Raw genomic sequence first — 16657 nt, 5'->3', positions numbered from 1 at the left:
CCTACACTTTAGACTTTAGAATTTAGAGAAACTCCTGTGTATGTGCAACTACAATTATTGATATAGAAGAATGTTCACTGCATCTTGTTTGTGAGAGCAATTTAAACGACAACCATTGGAAACAATTCAAAAGGAGAACTGATGAATAAATAAGATCTGTTTATTCAATGAAATTTACAGCATAAATAAATTGCAGCTACACACATTAATAGAGATAAATCTCACATATTGTTGAGCTAAAAACAATATTCTGTTTGAGGTTTACATATACATATGCACATATGAAACTAAATAAAAGCATAAAAATATTCAGGATCGTGGTTCTTTCTAGATCGAGTTAGGAGATATTAGTAAAGTTTACTTTTCCATCTGGGTGATGGTGGCACAGGCATTCATTTTATTATTTATTATTGTTATTATTATTAGATATGCCTTAAATATACAGTATATGTGTATTCTTTTGTAGGATAAAATATTTCATAATAATTAAATCAAAGTGTTAATAATGGTAGCTCTCTATACAACTGATGTGGGTAATCAAGACTGGGCCTGGTTCCCTGGAATGTATTAGGTCTTAAATTCAGGGATTCTAGGGATTGTTAAATTTAATACTAAGAACACAAAAGTGCATTTTCAATGTAGAAATTAATAGATGCCACTGCATAGGCCACAGAACCATCTGTCTCCTGCCTTCAAAATACAGCAATGGAACATGTCAAAACCTTGGACCTTCTAGATCTTACATTCTGTCTGTGGGGAGTGGAAACATGATAAACAAGAGCATATAAAGAGAAACAATTTTGTGATGAACTTGGTAAGAAAAGAAAAAAGTAATTAAAAGTCAACAAAATATGGTTATTTCATATTTAAACTTCACATATGTCTATACCTACCCATAGATTCTGGGCAAGAAATAAAAATGCATTTGGGATGAAGACACAGTTCTGATAAATATAAGAACTGGCTGAATACATGGAGAAGGAAAAGTCCATTTCAAAGTAATGGTCTTATTAGAGAGTGAAATAAAGAAAAAACTGTGAGAGTAATAAGTTTTTGGATGGTCACACTAACAAAAAATAGCATATTACAAATATACTTTAGCTATCTTTGGTAGATTGATATGGCTATAGATAATATGTCACTGAGTTAATGATGAAGATTAAAAAGAAGAGTCACAAGAGTGACACGGGAATGTGTGGTACTTCACTTACCAAGGTATTAGAAACAGGACAGGATTTAAGACTCAGAAAGATGTTTATTTCATTTCCCCCCAAATTAGCTTTTAAAAATTTTACCTTAAAAATGTTAAAAGCAAACACTAAATGTAATATATGTTTTCTCATTTTTAGACAGATAACACTAAAAGAAAAGAAAATGTGATGAAAGATAAATGACAATTGCTCATAGCTATAAACAGAAAGATACGTTTAAAGGGTTTATAATATTGTGAACATATAGTTGTAATAATATAATATAGTTACCATTTAAAATAAAAGCAAGTGGCAACTAAAGAAACTAAAGTGAAATAATGAGACTATATCAAATTAAAAAGTTTCTGCAAATCAAAAGGAAACGTCAAACAAAGAGGCAACCTACTAAATGGGAGAAGATATCTGCAAACAATGCCTCGGATAAGAGACTAATATCCAAAACATACGAAGAACTCATATAACTCAACAACAGCAACAACAATAAAACAATTCAATTAAAAAATGGGCGAGGACCTGAACAGACACTTTTCCCAAGAAGACATACAAATAGCCAAAAGACATATGAAAAGATACTCAACTTCATTAGCTATAAGGGAAATGCAAATCAAACCACAATGAGATTCTAACTCACACCTGTAAGAATGGCTATTATCAACAGAACAAGTAATAACAAGTGTTGGAGAGGATGTGAGGAAAAAGGAACCCTCATACACTGCTGGTGGAAAGTAAATTGGTACAACCGCTATGCAAAACAGTATGGAGGGTCCTCAAAAATTTAAGAATAGAATTACCATAGGGACCAGCAACTTCTCTTCTGAGTATCTACTCAAAAAACATTTATGCATAAAGATATATGTATTCCCATGTTCACTGCAACATTATTCATGGTGGCCAAGACATGAAAATAACTGAGTATCCTCCAATAAATGACTAGATAAAGAAGATATGGCAAATATACATAATAGAATATTACTCAGCTAATAGAATAGATGAAGTACTTTCATTTGTGACAACATGGATGAACCTTGAGCTTATTATAGTAAGCAAAATAAGTGAGACAGAAAAAATTGAAAACCATATGATTTTACTCATATGTGAGATATAAAACTGAAAGCAGCAAAAGAACAAGACAAACAAAACTTAAGGACAAGTCAATGTTTTAGTGGTAATCAGAGGGAAATGGGGAGGGAGGAAGTAGATAAGGGTAAAGAGGGTTGAATATCTGGTTACAAAAGGAGATTTGATTTTAGGTGGTGAACACACAATGCAATATATAGCTGACATATTCTCAAATTGTACACTTGAAACCTATATAACTTTATTAATCAATGTCACCCCAATAAATTTAATTTAAAAAGTGATTGCATAAGAATCTGTTACATATTCTGATTTTTAAACATAAAAATATATATCCTTGATGTGTATAAGTGTATAAGTATGTGTACATATATATGTATATTTGTGTATATATTTATATATGTGTGTATATTTATATATGTGTGTGTTAGGACATATTGTGGTCTTGATAAATTAATTGATAAATTCATGTCAGATTGGAAGAATGAAACTAGGATCTCATCATGATTGGAGTTATATATAGGGAGACTGCAATAAAATAACAAGATATTAAATGACAATAACACTATCTAGTGATTTAAAGGCTGGTTTGCTTATCATTTAAAGGAGGATTTAAGCAGTTGATGAGTGACCAAATGAAGGAAATATTGTAGAGTGTCCCCTACAATACGTGGAAGGTGGAAGATTGAAGTAAAAATTTGTGAGTTCCTTTTTAATTCTAAGACTATGATATTCAATCCTATTTCTTGTGGTATTTCTTTTCAGCCAACATTTATTCTACTGATCACACAAGTCTCTAAAATGTTTTCTCCAGTTTGTTCAATTAATTGATTGTATTTCAATTATTATCCACATCCCGGTGGGTGTTCTTGACTTCTCACTCAGAACATTTATGAATTTCCTTGGCTCTTTGCTTAATAAATGGCACTTACATTTTTTTCTTTTGATGACTAGTTACCATATCTAATCAAATTAAGTTGCAGTTGGATGCCACTGACTTATGTGGCACTCTTGTGAGTAAAATGACTACTTTTTATTATATTAATTTTCAATTTTCAAATATAGAACTTATTTTCTTAGAATGAGCACTTGAACCAAGAAGAGAATACTGCTTCAGCAGAATGCCTGGATTTGATAGTTCTGCTGGATAGTCCATTTATAATGAACCACAAAGATATTATACCAACCAACCATAAAACAACAACGTCAGCAATAACATGTGATTGGGTTACACTGATCGCTGGAGAATGAGATTTTAAAATCTTTCTCTTCAACTATTTCTACATGTATCAACTCTTATAGCCAGGAAATTACTGTTTATATCTATCTTAAGTCTTTCACCCCGTAGTATAAACTCACTTCCTTTTTCTGGATTTTCTGCAGTCGGATATCTCAATAGCAGAGTGATTTTATTTTCTACAAAATGAGAAACAGAATAAGATTATATCAATCATACAGATCATGCATAATACTGGTCATAATGGTAGACTCCAAGAAATATCATAAAACAGGTTGACGGCTACCTTTGCTCTGCTGAAAACAATATTTTGATAACAATAACATGCCCAGTTTGCTCAAATAAAAGATGTTAACAGCCACATATTTTCATATGTTAGATGGCAACAGTTAAAATGAAAATGAAATACATTTTGTGCAAATCAATAATACTCCCCAAACAATTTACACATCATTTACTACTTCTTACTATAGTATGGCAAGTGGTTTTCGTATTCATTCTAGAGATAGACATAATTGCAATGCATCGGTGAAAACATAAAATTGATTTTTTTTACTGCTCTAATATAAGAGGATTACAAGTTATTTCACATTTTTCAAGTAGATATAACTTATTCTGATGTGCAGTATTCGGAACTGCTAAATTCTACAACTACTTAAGTAATTTAGTAGTAATTTAGTTCAATTATGAATTACCTCATTGAGATAGGTAATATGTTACCTTACAAATATTATCTTGATGCGATAATTACAATTTCATCTTTCCTTCTATTTCAGCTACATACAAATAGCTTCTATAGCTGAAGGAAGAATAGTCCTCAATTTTAATTATAAAAAAGTAAAATTGTAATTAAAAAAGGAAAGATATGACCCAAATTAAAATAGATAAATGATAGATAGGTAGGTAATAGATGACAGATGATAGATGATAGATAGATAGATAGATAGATAGATAGATAGATAGTAGATAGATAGATAAAGTAGATAATCAAGCCTCCTTTGGAAATAAACTTTTCATTATCCTCAGGAATATGTTGACATTTACATTTTGGCCAGCTGAGGTTCAATTAGATAGCTCCATAGGTGACAGAAACCGTGGATCCTGAGAACAAAGGTGATTGTTTCAATTATTTCCCTTGAATGGCTTATCTAGCCTTGGCCTCAGCATGGGGCAAGATATTGGGAGCCAGATGCATGAAGCCATGTAATTATGTGTTTAAGTCTATTTTCTTAATTAATTTAAATATGCTTGAGAAGTTTACATGGCTTGAATCTGAAAATTCCCGTGGCTTGGTCACTGGATAGTATCAAGGCTTCCTGAAGTGAGAGTTGATCACATCTTTCACGAGGTTTTGAAAGATGCCTTTTGGTAGATGAAATTGAATGCTCAAAATTTCAAAACCTGGAGAAAATTTTTCTACACTTTATCTCATTTTATTTATTCATTTTTTTTTAATTAAGAAAATTAGGTTGAAAAAGCTGCTGTCAGCAATTACTAATTTGGCTGATAGTTGCCACAGAATAAAAGGATCTGCAGGGATATACACATTACCCCTACTGTGACAAATGAATCATTAATAAAGCCCAGATATTAGTAAGAGAAGGTAGGAGTAGAACTCAGAAAACAACAACAACAAAAGTCTAGGGGTAGAACCAGTGACATTTGTGTCAAAATTCTTCCAAGTGTGTATAAGAAAAAGAGGGGAGGAGACAAAATGAGACAACTCTTGAGACAACGGAATGGTTTGAATGTATTACCAAAGAATCACATTAAGCAACAATTTACCTAGTAGCCTCCAAATCCACACAGGCTCACAGGCCTGGATCAATGACCTTGAACATTTATCCATGTCTAGAATGCAGTTCATTTTTCTAATCCTGATACATACTGAGTTCTGCACATCTTTTGTCTTTCATTTCTTTGTTAATAAAATAACTTCAACATTTGCACTGTGTTGGATAAAATGGAACCCTTGCTCAGCTTATTTTTTTTCACAAGCATATGCTGTTTTATCATGATTTGCACAGTTATAGGTTTTTATTTTCTCTTTGGAAGGTTAAGCCACCTGCCCTTCTAGGCTTCTTTTGCTTACAACTGCAGTGCCCTACACGATGGACAGAAGCTGGCTCATTTTCTCTTTTGACATTTTATTTCAAGTTAAGAGTTAGATGTTAGTAATATCAGGAAATTAAAAAAAAAAAAAACCTTCTCTTGCTCAATCTATACACAGCAATGATTTTTTTTTAAGTGACATGCAATATAGAAAGATCAGTAAAGTTAAATAGCCAGCTTTACACTTGCCCCTAAGGAAGCAGAGTTTTAAAGAATAATAGCAGTCTAGTCAGCAAGTGAAAGATACATCCTGTGTGGATGTAAAGATATCTGTGATCTCTAAGAAAAAGCAGAATGATTTAAAGGCAGAGTAGAGAAGTTTAAAAATTTAGCCAGAAGACATAAAATGAGCTAAACTGGACTTTGCCAAGCAGTTATTTTTCCAAATAAGTCATGCTAATTGGTTTATTGTACACATTCAATAAACTAAAGCAAAATTCACCAATAAATTATACAATTATTTTATTATTGTTATTAATTTTCATAAAAGATTGATTTAATTTCTAGTGTATCTTCTTACCACATCTGTGCTCCAGAAGAATGAGATTACTATCTGATAACAATTACAGACATTGGCCACGGAGCCCAGGTAAAATGCTAGAGTTTAGATTTGATCATGCAGTACGTTACACAGGAAGCAGATGTAGAGAGGCAGATACTCTATATGAAGTATTTCAAAGGTATTTATGATTTCTAATATTAATTTTATTATGAAACATCATCTCAAAAACAGAGTAATTTCTTAGATTCCTAGGTACAGCAAACAACAGTTCATGTTTTTATTTGTTTGTTTGTTTTTTAGGCGAGGCAACCCTTGGTTGACCTCACAGATTGCAAGGACCTTGTCAGCTTACAATCCCTTAATTTTTTATTCTTTACACCTACAGCACCTGTTATGGGCTCTCTCATCCAAGTACTAACCAGGCCCGACCCTACTTAGCTTCCAAAATCAGATGGGATCGGGCTTGTTCAAGGTAGCATGGGCATAGGCTCATGTTTGTTGGCTAAATGTTTTCTAACTCTAATGAGTCAGTGTGTTGTGCTGTCTCATTATCTAAATTTCCCACAGTTAAATGGCAGGTAATAATATATGTGTGTCATGAATAAACATATTGAATTCAGTCTTAAAATAATGTATGACAGCCTTTGGAATTTCAAGATATCTATTTGTAAAGATTAAGATGAATAACTTTCAATTTAAAAAATAAAATAACAGAGCTGTATCATCTTTGAACCAAAAGCAATAAATATAAAATGAAATCATGGTGGTACTTACCACAGTGAAATTCATAACTTTCAATATCCATATTGTCATGGCTAAGTTAACTATCATGGTAACCAACAGCAGAAGGACAAAGAAGTATAAGCACCTCTTTCGCCATCCGTAAATTCCCACTGGGTACAGTTGTGCATTCTCAGCCCTTGGCAGGTTATTCTGTTGTGTTGCTAGTATGTATTGTTCTCGTGTCATCTGGGAAAAAAGAGAAAAAGAAAAGAAGTATTCAAAAATAAAACCAATGATTTTTTAAAATCAAAAGACACAACATATCTAAGAATAATGGGTAGGGAGTGCTCAAATAATTATTACTGTGTAACTAAAATTAGTTATTAATTAAAATAGTTATAATGTCACAAATCCCCTCAAATCATTATCATCAATGTTGCTTTTTAGAACTATTTAATGAATTGTTATATCTCTAAGATATATATTATTTTCAGTCAGGTTTGCAAAACCTTAACAGTAGGCTTTCTCTCAGGAGTCTCTGAAGACTCTCAGTTCTACTTCTAGTTGTTCAAAATCCAACAACTCTTCACACATTCAAAATGCTATTGAAATAGGTTTCATCTGTTCTTTGTGATAGAGACTAACTGAATCACAAGGTACTTTTGTGCCTTTATCTAAAAATGTAGGATCGAACAGCTCAGTGTATATGATTTAATAACATGTTAGTGTATTTACAAGAACCTATGGAAAGAAAACACGCTTTTATTTAGAAAAATATAGACATAGCTATTTAATTAAAATATTTCTTTAGGACTTTGTTGGTCATTTATTTTGGTTATATTTTAATGAGTTATCAGAAGAAAACTGATCTCTGAAAGAACACAGCAATATACTATATTATTATAAAATATAATGATATAAGCAGAAATTGACTTTGGAAAAGGAGAGATGGTATTCTTTGGAAATTTATAAATTTTGGGTTTAAATTAATTCCTTAAAAAGCACATTTATTTTTTACTGTCTAATACAAAGAAATATGAATTAGAAAAGTTAAAGACTATATACCGAGTATATGATATTCAGAATGACATATTTATTACCTGAAATATGGAAACTTTAGTTTTAATAAAATATGATTTTCTATAAAACAATAATTTTTCATCTTTTTTCTCCTTATGTTTTTCTCAGATTTATTTTCTTGTGTATGTCAATGAAATGATTACTATACCAACAGAAACAATAAATTATACCAAATTAAAAATAACAATAAATTAAAATTACTTGTCAAGTAATATAAAATATGTGCTATAAAAGTACTAAGTTACGATGTTTATTGATCCAATCTTACTTTAAATGAAATGTTGAACTAGATATTGAAAAATGCAAAAAATACAAGTTATTTGGTTTTTCCTATTTTTTTTAATATTAGAGCTGTAATTTCAAATTGCATTAAATGCAATGTTAAATATTATGTTTCCAATTTATGACTGAATTATATAATGCTCCATATAATAAAAAATAGTTGTATACATCAAATCATAATTGTAAATGAATTAGAAGTGCTAATAATATTAGATGATCAAGAGTAAATTCATAATATAAAGAATTACTTTTTATTGTCATTATTAATATTTAAGTTAATATTTGATGGTTTCTTGAAACTGGGCAAAAAGCTTTAATCTTCATTAGATTTCAATTTGCAGGGGAGAAATGTAACCTATGAACTGCTAGGTAACATATGTTATAAGAGGCAACAACAGACTGCTCCATTTAGATTTCAGTGTCTGACACCTAGAATGCTAGTATGTATGTAAAAAGTATCATCTTCTTTCCAACCCCCAATAGTCTTTCTGCTCTTTCAGTGAGGCTTTATTATTTATTTTCTAAATTAGGAGTAGAGAAAGGAAAGCACATATGAATATAACCAGACATGGTATCTTTCTGGATAGACCAAAAGGCTCAAGAAAATTCAACCTCTGCTACTATCTGTGAGAACAGAGAAAGAAAATAAGAGATGAAAGGAGATTATATTGCATAAATTTTAAATTGTTGTTGGTTAATTTAAGGGTAAAAATAAAAATAAAAGCTATTAATGGAATGCCTCATTTTATGTTTTGTAAGGGAGAAATATCTGAAAGGATGACCAAGTGACCTGCCACATGTTTGTGTTCTCATGACTTTATAAACACAGATATAATGCAGAGATGTCAGCACAAAGACTCAAAGGAAACAGTAAATTATTTGTTTATCTCACTCACTAATTTGATTCATTGCAATTAAAATATAAATTGAGCATCTAATTTCTGCTCAGACCTGTTCCTTGTGTTCCCTGTTATTGAAAATAGGAATATAAAAAAGAAGCATGTATCTCCTGGAAAACAAGCTAGATAATTTGGGAAACTGATTTCAATTTCTGATACAGAGCCAGTACTTGGTACACTCATGTAGAAGTATATAACATCCTTGTGACCATAAACATTGAATCTCGGTTCCAAAATCCCTTAACCTGCTCACTGAGAGTAGCCATATTCTAGAAGTGGTAAGTCTTGTTGGTGTCACTATTCATTGAGCGTCAATCATGTAAAATTTAACACTACAATTGTCTGTTATTTGTTCAGACCAGGAATGGAGCACAACAGACTAAATGAAGTATCAGACTTAGGTGCAGAATTATAATCCCAGCCTGGCCATTCTATTCCGTGCTTCTAGGGCAAGTCGCTTAGCCTTTCTCTGTCCCAGTTTCTTCAACTCTCAAATGAATATTACATTGACTTATATAAGAGTAATATGGGGATAAAAAAGGAGAACGTTAAAGTGCCCATTTCATTTTAAATGGCAAAAATACTCACTTTAAAAATTTATCTTCCATCTCTTAGCTAGTGGTCTCCTACTTAAGTGCTGTATAAATATTTATACTGAAATTAATTTTAAAAGCTATGTCTCAAATATAACTTTAAAAACAAAATGTTGACGTTTCCAAATGATATGGTATGAACATTACACAGCAAAAAAGTCATTTTGTTTTCTGTTCCTAGAAAATGAGTCTCTAAACAGCTACTAATGTTGAGAGAGATTAAAAACAATACAGTAAAGTCCACTTACCATGGTGATACAAACTTCTTCCTACCTATGGTACCTAATTCTCAAAGGCACATTCTAACACGACGATGGTTAAAATTTGCTATTTAAGAAAAATGACTACTTGGAATGGATTTTTTTTCCAGTCGGTTTATGGAAAATACTGTATGTAGTCAGGCTTTATAGCCTAGAAAAGAGGCAGCCTAGCAACTGAATTTCAAGAATGACAAAAGATATCTTGGTCAAATGGGCTGCCTCTTGAGATGGGAAATAGAAGAGGATTCTAGCCAAACCTGACAGAAAAAAGAAACCTAAATATGCATTAAAAGGGAAACGTTCCCAGATGAACAAAAGGTTTATAAAATATGGACAATTAAAGAGATTTTTCAGTGACCCAGTGGTCGTCTTTAGCTTATTTTACATACTTCATACACTATAAAATTAAGCACTTTTTTAAAGGAAATAATTCTTCAGAATTTAATTGGATGAAAACTCAGTCACAGTTTTGGGTCATCATTAAGGCATAGACTTAGATTTAGGTTCCTAACAATGAAATAAGTGGATTCTCAGATCTTCTCATGTAACAATAACAGAAAACTTAGCCATTAAAGCAGTTTTGAAGGAGGCTGAGAAGTCTTTTGCCCACTTAGAGGCATACCAAGAGATAAATCAACATAGACAGTCCTGAGCATCATGTACACGAATACTGCAAGCATGAGAAGCCCACCAGAAAGCACTGCTACACATACACAGCAGGGGAAAAAAGAAAAATCTTTAAGAAAAAACAAATTTACCAGAAACACAGCTCGGGAGTTTAACAGGGCAAATGGAAAACACACACTATTTAAAGCAATAAAGATCAACAGGAAAACATGTTTAAGGAACAATACTAAGAAAGAGAATCAAAGAACGACTAAGGGCTGTTGGCTTTTATTCTAACAGCATGTAGGAAAAATGAGAACGAGGAAGACAGAGCATGGCTTCCATTGCCTTGATGATTAATTGGAAAGCACCTCCGGTTATGAAAAATTTGCAAACAGATTTCAAAATACTCTGTTGAAGGTCATTTTTTTCTACTTTGACAACTTTAGTTACATTTTACAAGATTTAATTTAAATTACTTACAGTGTAGTCAAATTTGCTTTGATGTACAATTTTCTTATGTGTAATGAATTCTTAAGAAATATGTTCTGTTTAGGGTTATCTCACTTTGGGAGATTAAGGAAAAAGCAAGATTCATAAAGAATATGCTTTAATTTTGAATTTTCTGCTTTAAATGAATTAAACAAAGATGACCTTGTAATGATCAACATCATCTAAACAAAACGAATTTTTATTCCTAGCATAACTAAAAATTGACTACCTGGGTGAAGACAAAGCAGTTGGGTCAATAATTAAGACTTTAACTTTCTTGAATTGTTTAGGTTTTAAAAGGGATTAAAGAGACAGGTCCCGCTTTTGATGTAACAAGTTAGAGTCAGAGAAAATACAGACTAGTTCAGGGTCAAATGGAAAGGAGGAAATAAAGAGAACAGTGAATAGCCATCATAAAGTGGACTCTCTCCCTGTTGGATCTTAGTAGGGGCTAGACAGGAGAACAGGAGCCAGGAGAAGAGGTGAATGTTGCATCTATCATTACTCATACTAACCTTGGTTGGGCACACCTAGATCATGAGTGATAAAATCCGTCTTTCCACCAGAGGTAGAAAACAAAAAGAGAAAAGGACTAATGAAACTTTGCCCTTTTGTTTTACATATCACAAATCAGACTCTTTTCAGTGCTGTTGTTAAAAAACGAAAAAATAACTGGTTGTTCTTGTTAGATAAGGAGCCTTTTGGAGGATGTGTATGTTGTCCTCCCTTTTCTGTTGTTTTATGGTTGTTTTCTGTCTTAGCTTATGAAGAGTAGCAGAATATGCCACCCAAAAATAAGCCACTTTGGCATATTAATTATTTTGAGCTGTAGACACTTGAAAAATGGCAGATACAGGGAGAGGCTTTCTCTGAGCTCCCTTATCTGCCTAAAGGAACTCAATTGTCATAGATCTCTTCCCCAGGAGTGTCATCAACCGGGGAAGACTGACTCATCATCTCAGGAGAGGAGACAGGAAGTCAACACCACATTTAGACACCTTTGTTACAAACTATCATATCCCCCAACTAATCTTCTAAGGGCCCATTAATCTTTCCTTAAAATCATTTACTTTCCCCCTAAACGACCTACCTTTACCCTTTCCTTTCTCTTTAAAGATGGTATTTAAGCCTGAATTTTAAGCCACCTTAGGGAGTTACTCATTTTCTTTGGATATCTATCTGTCATGTATACATAAGGTATATATGTTAATAAACCTCTCTTTGCTTTTCTTTTATTAATCTGTCCTTTAGTACAGGAATTTCAGCCAAGAACTGAAAAGGATAGACAAAAAATTCTGCTTCTTCCCCTATGCTGTGAACACCCATCTGTGGGGCAGAAGACCAGCAGACCGCACAGAGCTTGCTCTCGCATTTCCATCTGACCATCCCTGTTCCTACTCTGTGCGGTGAACAAAGTGCTTTCTCCAAAGCTGCATTAACACTTGATTCCAGGTTCTCTCGATATATAAATTATTTTCTGAAAGCATTTTACAAAATTAACATAAAAAATTGCATTCTCTAGAATTCTACAGAGCTATATTCCAGGTCACAATACTTAATTTAGGTTTCTACCTGATGATCTGAAAAGGCCTTCATCGTATTTAAAATTGGTGACCTTTGTCTGGTTTAAAAATATCTATCTAACAATCACAAAATGGCACACCTAAGCTACTCGACTAGATGAATATAAAACAAATATAGAAAAACGTATCAATTGTTGGTTCTAAAAATAACTGAAAATATTAGCAGCCAATGTGATTATTTACTTTTACTTACTTATCGTATATAAACTTTAGAAAAGGTAGGTTGAAATGAATGGGAAAAGAAAGAAAAATAAAAATTACCTATTTAAAACACTTTTTAAAATCTCATTTGAATAAGCAAAAATTCACGCAACATTATACAGATTTAATGATAAACTATACAGTGCTTATTTGCTAGATTATTTCCATCATACAGCATTAAAGTGAAATTACATTAATGCATGGTCTAGTACCATCTGCAGAATTTTGCATTTTAATGATATGTTAGTGTTCCTGACAAGATATGCTTATGATTAGCTATGTTTCGTTATATTCCTAAACTAAAAAGCTAAATTTTCCTATTTAATCTGAAAATGAAGCAAAATAATTTATTTTTATTCATAGCTATATTATTTTCCACAAAAAATGAAGAATCCTTTTCCATTAAAAAAGAACACATTTTAACACTGAATGATCATTCAAGGGTAAGAAAGAGAAGTAATAATAATAATAATAACATTATTATTATTATTATAATAACAGCAGCAAATAATTGCATGGAGATTATCAGGTACCAGACACTAATGCCTAGCATGTGTTAACTCATTTAATCTTAACTACAACCCGGAGAGGAAAGTTGTTATCATTATTCTTTTTTATAAGATATAGAAAATATGCCTGGAGAGGATAAGAAATTTCTCCAAGAGCTACTAGGGCAAGAGTTAGTAAGGACAGAAATGTGGCAGGCACCTCTGATTCTTGAACTCACTTTCTCAACCAGACCGTATACTGTCTTAAGGGCCAAGCACTGAGCCTGCCCTTCTCATAAGTTATCTCATGTATTCATCAACATAACTCTATAAAAGTGAGTCTTACAAATCTCACTTTAGTAATTAACAATCTCCAAAAAGTCAACATACTCAAAATTCCACAAGTGAGTAAAAAATTGATTTTTGGGTTCATATCTGTAGATTAATATGGGAATTGCTGCTGTATTCATTTCCTTAACTATATCAAACTCCTTTCCAAACAAATATTTACTAAATACCTATTATATGCAAAGCATTTAAAATAAATTTATATATACACTACACTGTCTCTAAAATCCGTAAACAAGTAGACAAATAATATAATCTGTGCTTCTCTTAATGTGAGATTTGTACCACTGGTGGTAGGAAAATCGTTTTAAGTGACAAGAGTAATCATTTCAGATAGTGAATAAACATATTAAAAATCTGTGATTCACATAAAGAGACATCTATTCTTTTATATTTGCTTCCAAGATTTCTTAGCACGTCATATAGAAAGTAATTTTTTATGCTACTAATTAAGCACATTACACATTTCTTACCCCCTCCAAAAAAAAATCTATTAGAGAAGTTTTATCCAAACATTATCTCTCTAGTTGGGATATAATAACTTTGCTTTGTTTTCATTGTATTTATCTTTCCTGTTGCTTTACGGCAGATGAAACTGGCCATATCTTTCCTATTATCTTTTTGTAGATGAGACTAGTTTCCAATTTACTATATCGATCTAAAATTTCCTTTAAAAATAGGTTTATTTCAGTAGAGGTAGTGAGTCGATTTAAAGAACAGTATAAAGCAAATAGCATACATGCTATATGAATATGAGGAAAAATTGTGAAGGTCGGGGCAAGTGACTAATGTTTGGAAGACACCATAGATAAGTAAAGGAAGAGTTTTCTCACTAGGATGTCTGTAAATTAAACTGACTAATTCTGTGAAAGTGAGATCTCTTGTAGGAACTAAGAAGACACTGGATCACTATAAGAAAATTCACACGGATGACCCATGCACAAACTGTAGGGAGGACTAGAGAGATGCTTAGTCCTTATGGCTCCAGGAAGCTATGGGTCATTTAGCAGCAGTCCAAGCACATTTGATAAATTCCATATAATAGATGCTCTAGGAATTTGATGGAGAGAATGATCATTCTGTGAATAGGGTATCAGGTAACCTTGCAGAAACAATGGATGCAGGCTTCATATAATCTTTAAGATTTTAGTAAATGAAGAGTAATCCAGGATGGTGGCAATTCAGGCAAAGAAAAAGCAAGAGAATAGGAATGCAAAACTTGTAAAGTTTGAAGAAACTTAGGGTGCACAAAAAGTGACAATAGCTTCTTGATAAACAACATATCGAAAAGATGAGAAAATAAAAATGACTACAAATAAGAGAGAAGGTTTGCAGATATATTTATAGAAAATAATTTTTTCACAGAATATGATTATAATCTTATCAGTCTACTGAATTATTTTTCTAATTGTAAATTACAGTAAACTTAGTTTCTAATTCAAAATGAAATAAATTCATATTGATGAATGAAGGCTACAAAGTAAAAATGTTTCAAAGAGAAAAGCAGTGATTATCTTACCAGCTATCGAGACTTATTATAAAGCTATATTCAACTAGTGTGGTGCTGATTCATGAAAATTCTTTAAGTAATCCCTTAAAAAAATAAATTTTCAAATCTTAACTTCCTGATTAAGATTTTCAGTTGCTAAAACAGATATGTAAATGAAGACTGGTTTACTAAATTAATAGTATAAGCCTGTAAACCATGCTTAGTGCCCTTGAGAATTAGTCATTTATTGAACAAATAAGCCTATCTATATGGACCTAGTAACCACTCAATAAAAATAGATAAATCTACTGAAAACAACTTACCACTTTTTTTCTGTTCTCATATATGAATATCATATATATTTCAATTTTTACTTGATCTCACCTTCAACATTATCAGATTAACTTCAAAACTAATTAAGTACATTAAGATAAATAAAAGAAATACTATTCTCAATAATAAATTGAAAAGATATTCAACATTTAACCTTCCAATCTTCTCACAATAAATAACATGTACATGGTTTTATCTGAATTTAACAAATTGGGTAAAATTCTGTGTGTCATTTGTTGTCAAACGGGCTATGGTTTATAATTGATCATATTCTATTCACTTATTTATTTCCAGGCTGAACGATGCCTGACACATGTAAACGACAAATACTCACTGAATAAATCAGAAAATGAATGGAAGAGTGACTTTGTTTTTTTTTAATTTCAGCTTATCGAGGTAAAATTGACACATAAAATGGTAAGCTATTTAATGTTCATCGTAGTGTTTTGATACATGTATACATTGTGAAAAGATTTCCTCCCATTGAGTTAATTAACACATCCATCACCTCATGCATTTATTTATTTATTTTTTGGTCAGAACATAAGCTCTACTCTCAGGAAATTTTAATTATACAATACAGTGTTATCAATTTTATCAACTGTATCATCATGTTTCAGACCTTATTTATTTATAACTACCCTTTTACCAATCTCTCCCTCCCTACTTCCCAATGACCCAGCCTCTGGCAACCACTTTTCTGTTCTCCGTTTCTATGTATTAATAATTTTTATTCTTCAATTTCCATTTTCAAGAGAATGACCTTGATATGCACAGTAAACTATACACTACAAAAGAGGAGTAGAAAATGATGACAGACTTTCACAACTCCTGTATACTTTTTATACTTATACTCCACCTTGAACACTGATACTATTTTATTAAATTTGGATGGGATTATGAGGGACAAGATATATTTTTAGAAATATACATTCAGATTTGGTGATAGAAAAAGGACTGATGACAAATAAAACTCATTTAGAATCACCAGGTAACTCAAAGGTGTCGAATTCCACCTAGCCTGCGTGTCCGTCTTACCCCAGTTCACACTCGACCTTCATGGGCCCACTCCAGGAAAGGAGAGGGGAATTTGGGTGCCTGTCAGTTATGAGCAGCTTAGCTAGCTCCCGGGCACAAGCTT

The 16657-nt window shown here is 32.0% G+C and overlaps 1 protein-coding gene across 1 annotated transcript in view; it reads right to left on the bottom strand.

Moving 5' to 3' along the window:
- Positions 1 to 16657, bottom strand: part of SGCZ (sarcoglycan zeta) — a 541352-nt gene that overhangs the window by 255061 nt on the left and 269634 nt on the right. The window contains exon 2 of the mRNA XM_039839338.1: positions 6914 to 7108. Coding sequence (XP_039695272.1) covers positions 6914 to 7108 — 195 coding nt within the window. The remainder of the gene's footprint in view (positions 1 to 6913; positions 7109 to 16657) is intronic.

This window comes from Pteropus medius, unplaced genomic scaffold, assembly GCF_902729225.1.
Source record: "Pteropus medius unplaced genomic scaffold, Ma_sr-lr_union100, whole genome shotgun sequence".
Classification (NCBI taxonomy): domain Eukaryota; kingdom Metazoa; phylum Chordata; class Mammalia; order Chiroptera; family Pteropodidae; genus Pteropus; species Pteropus medius.
The sequence above is the reverse complement of the archived record's forward strand: the minus strand, read 5'-3'. Positions and strand labels throughout refer to the sequence as shown.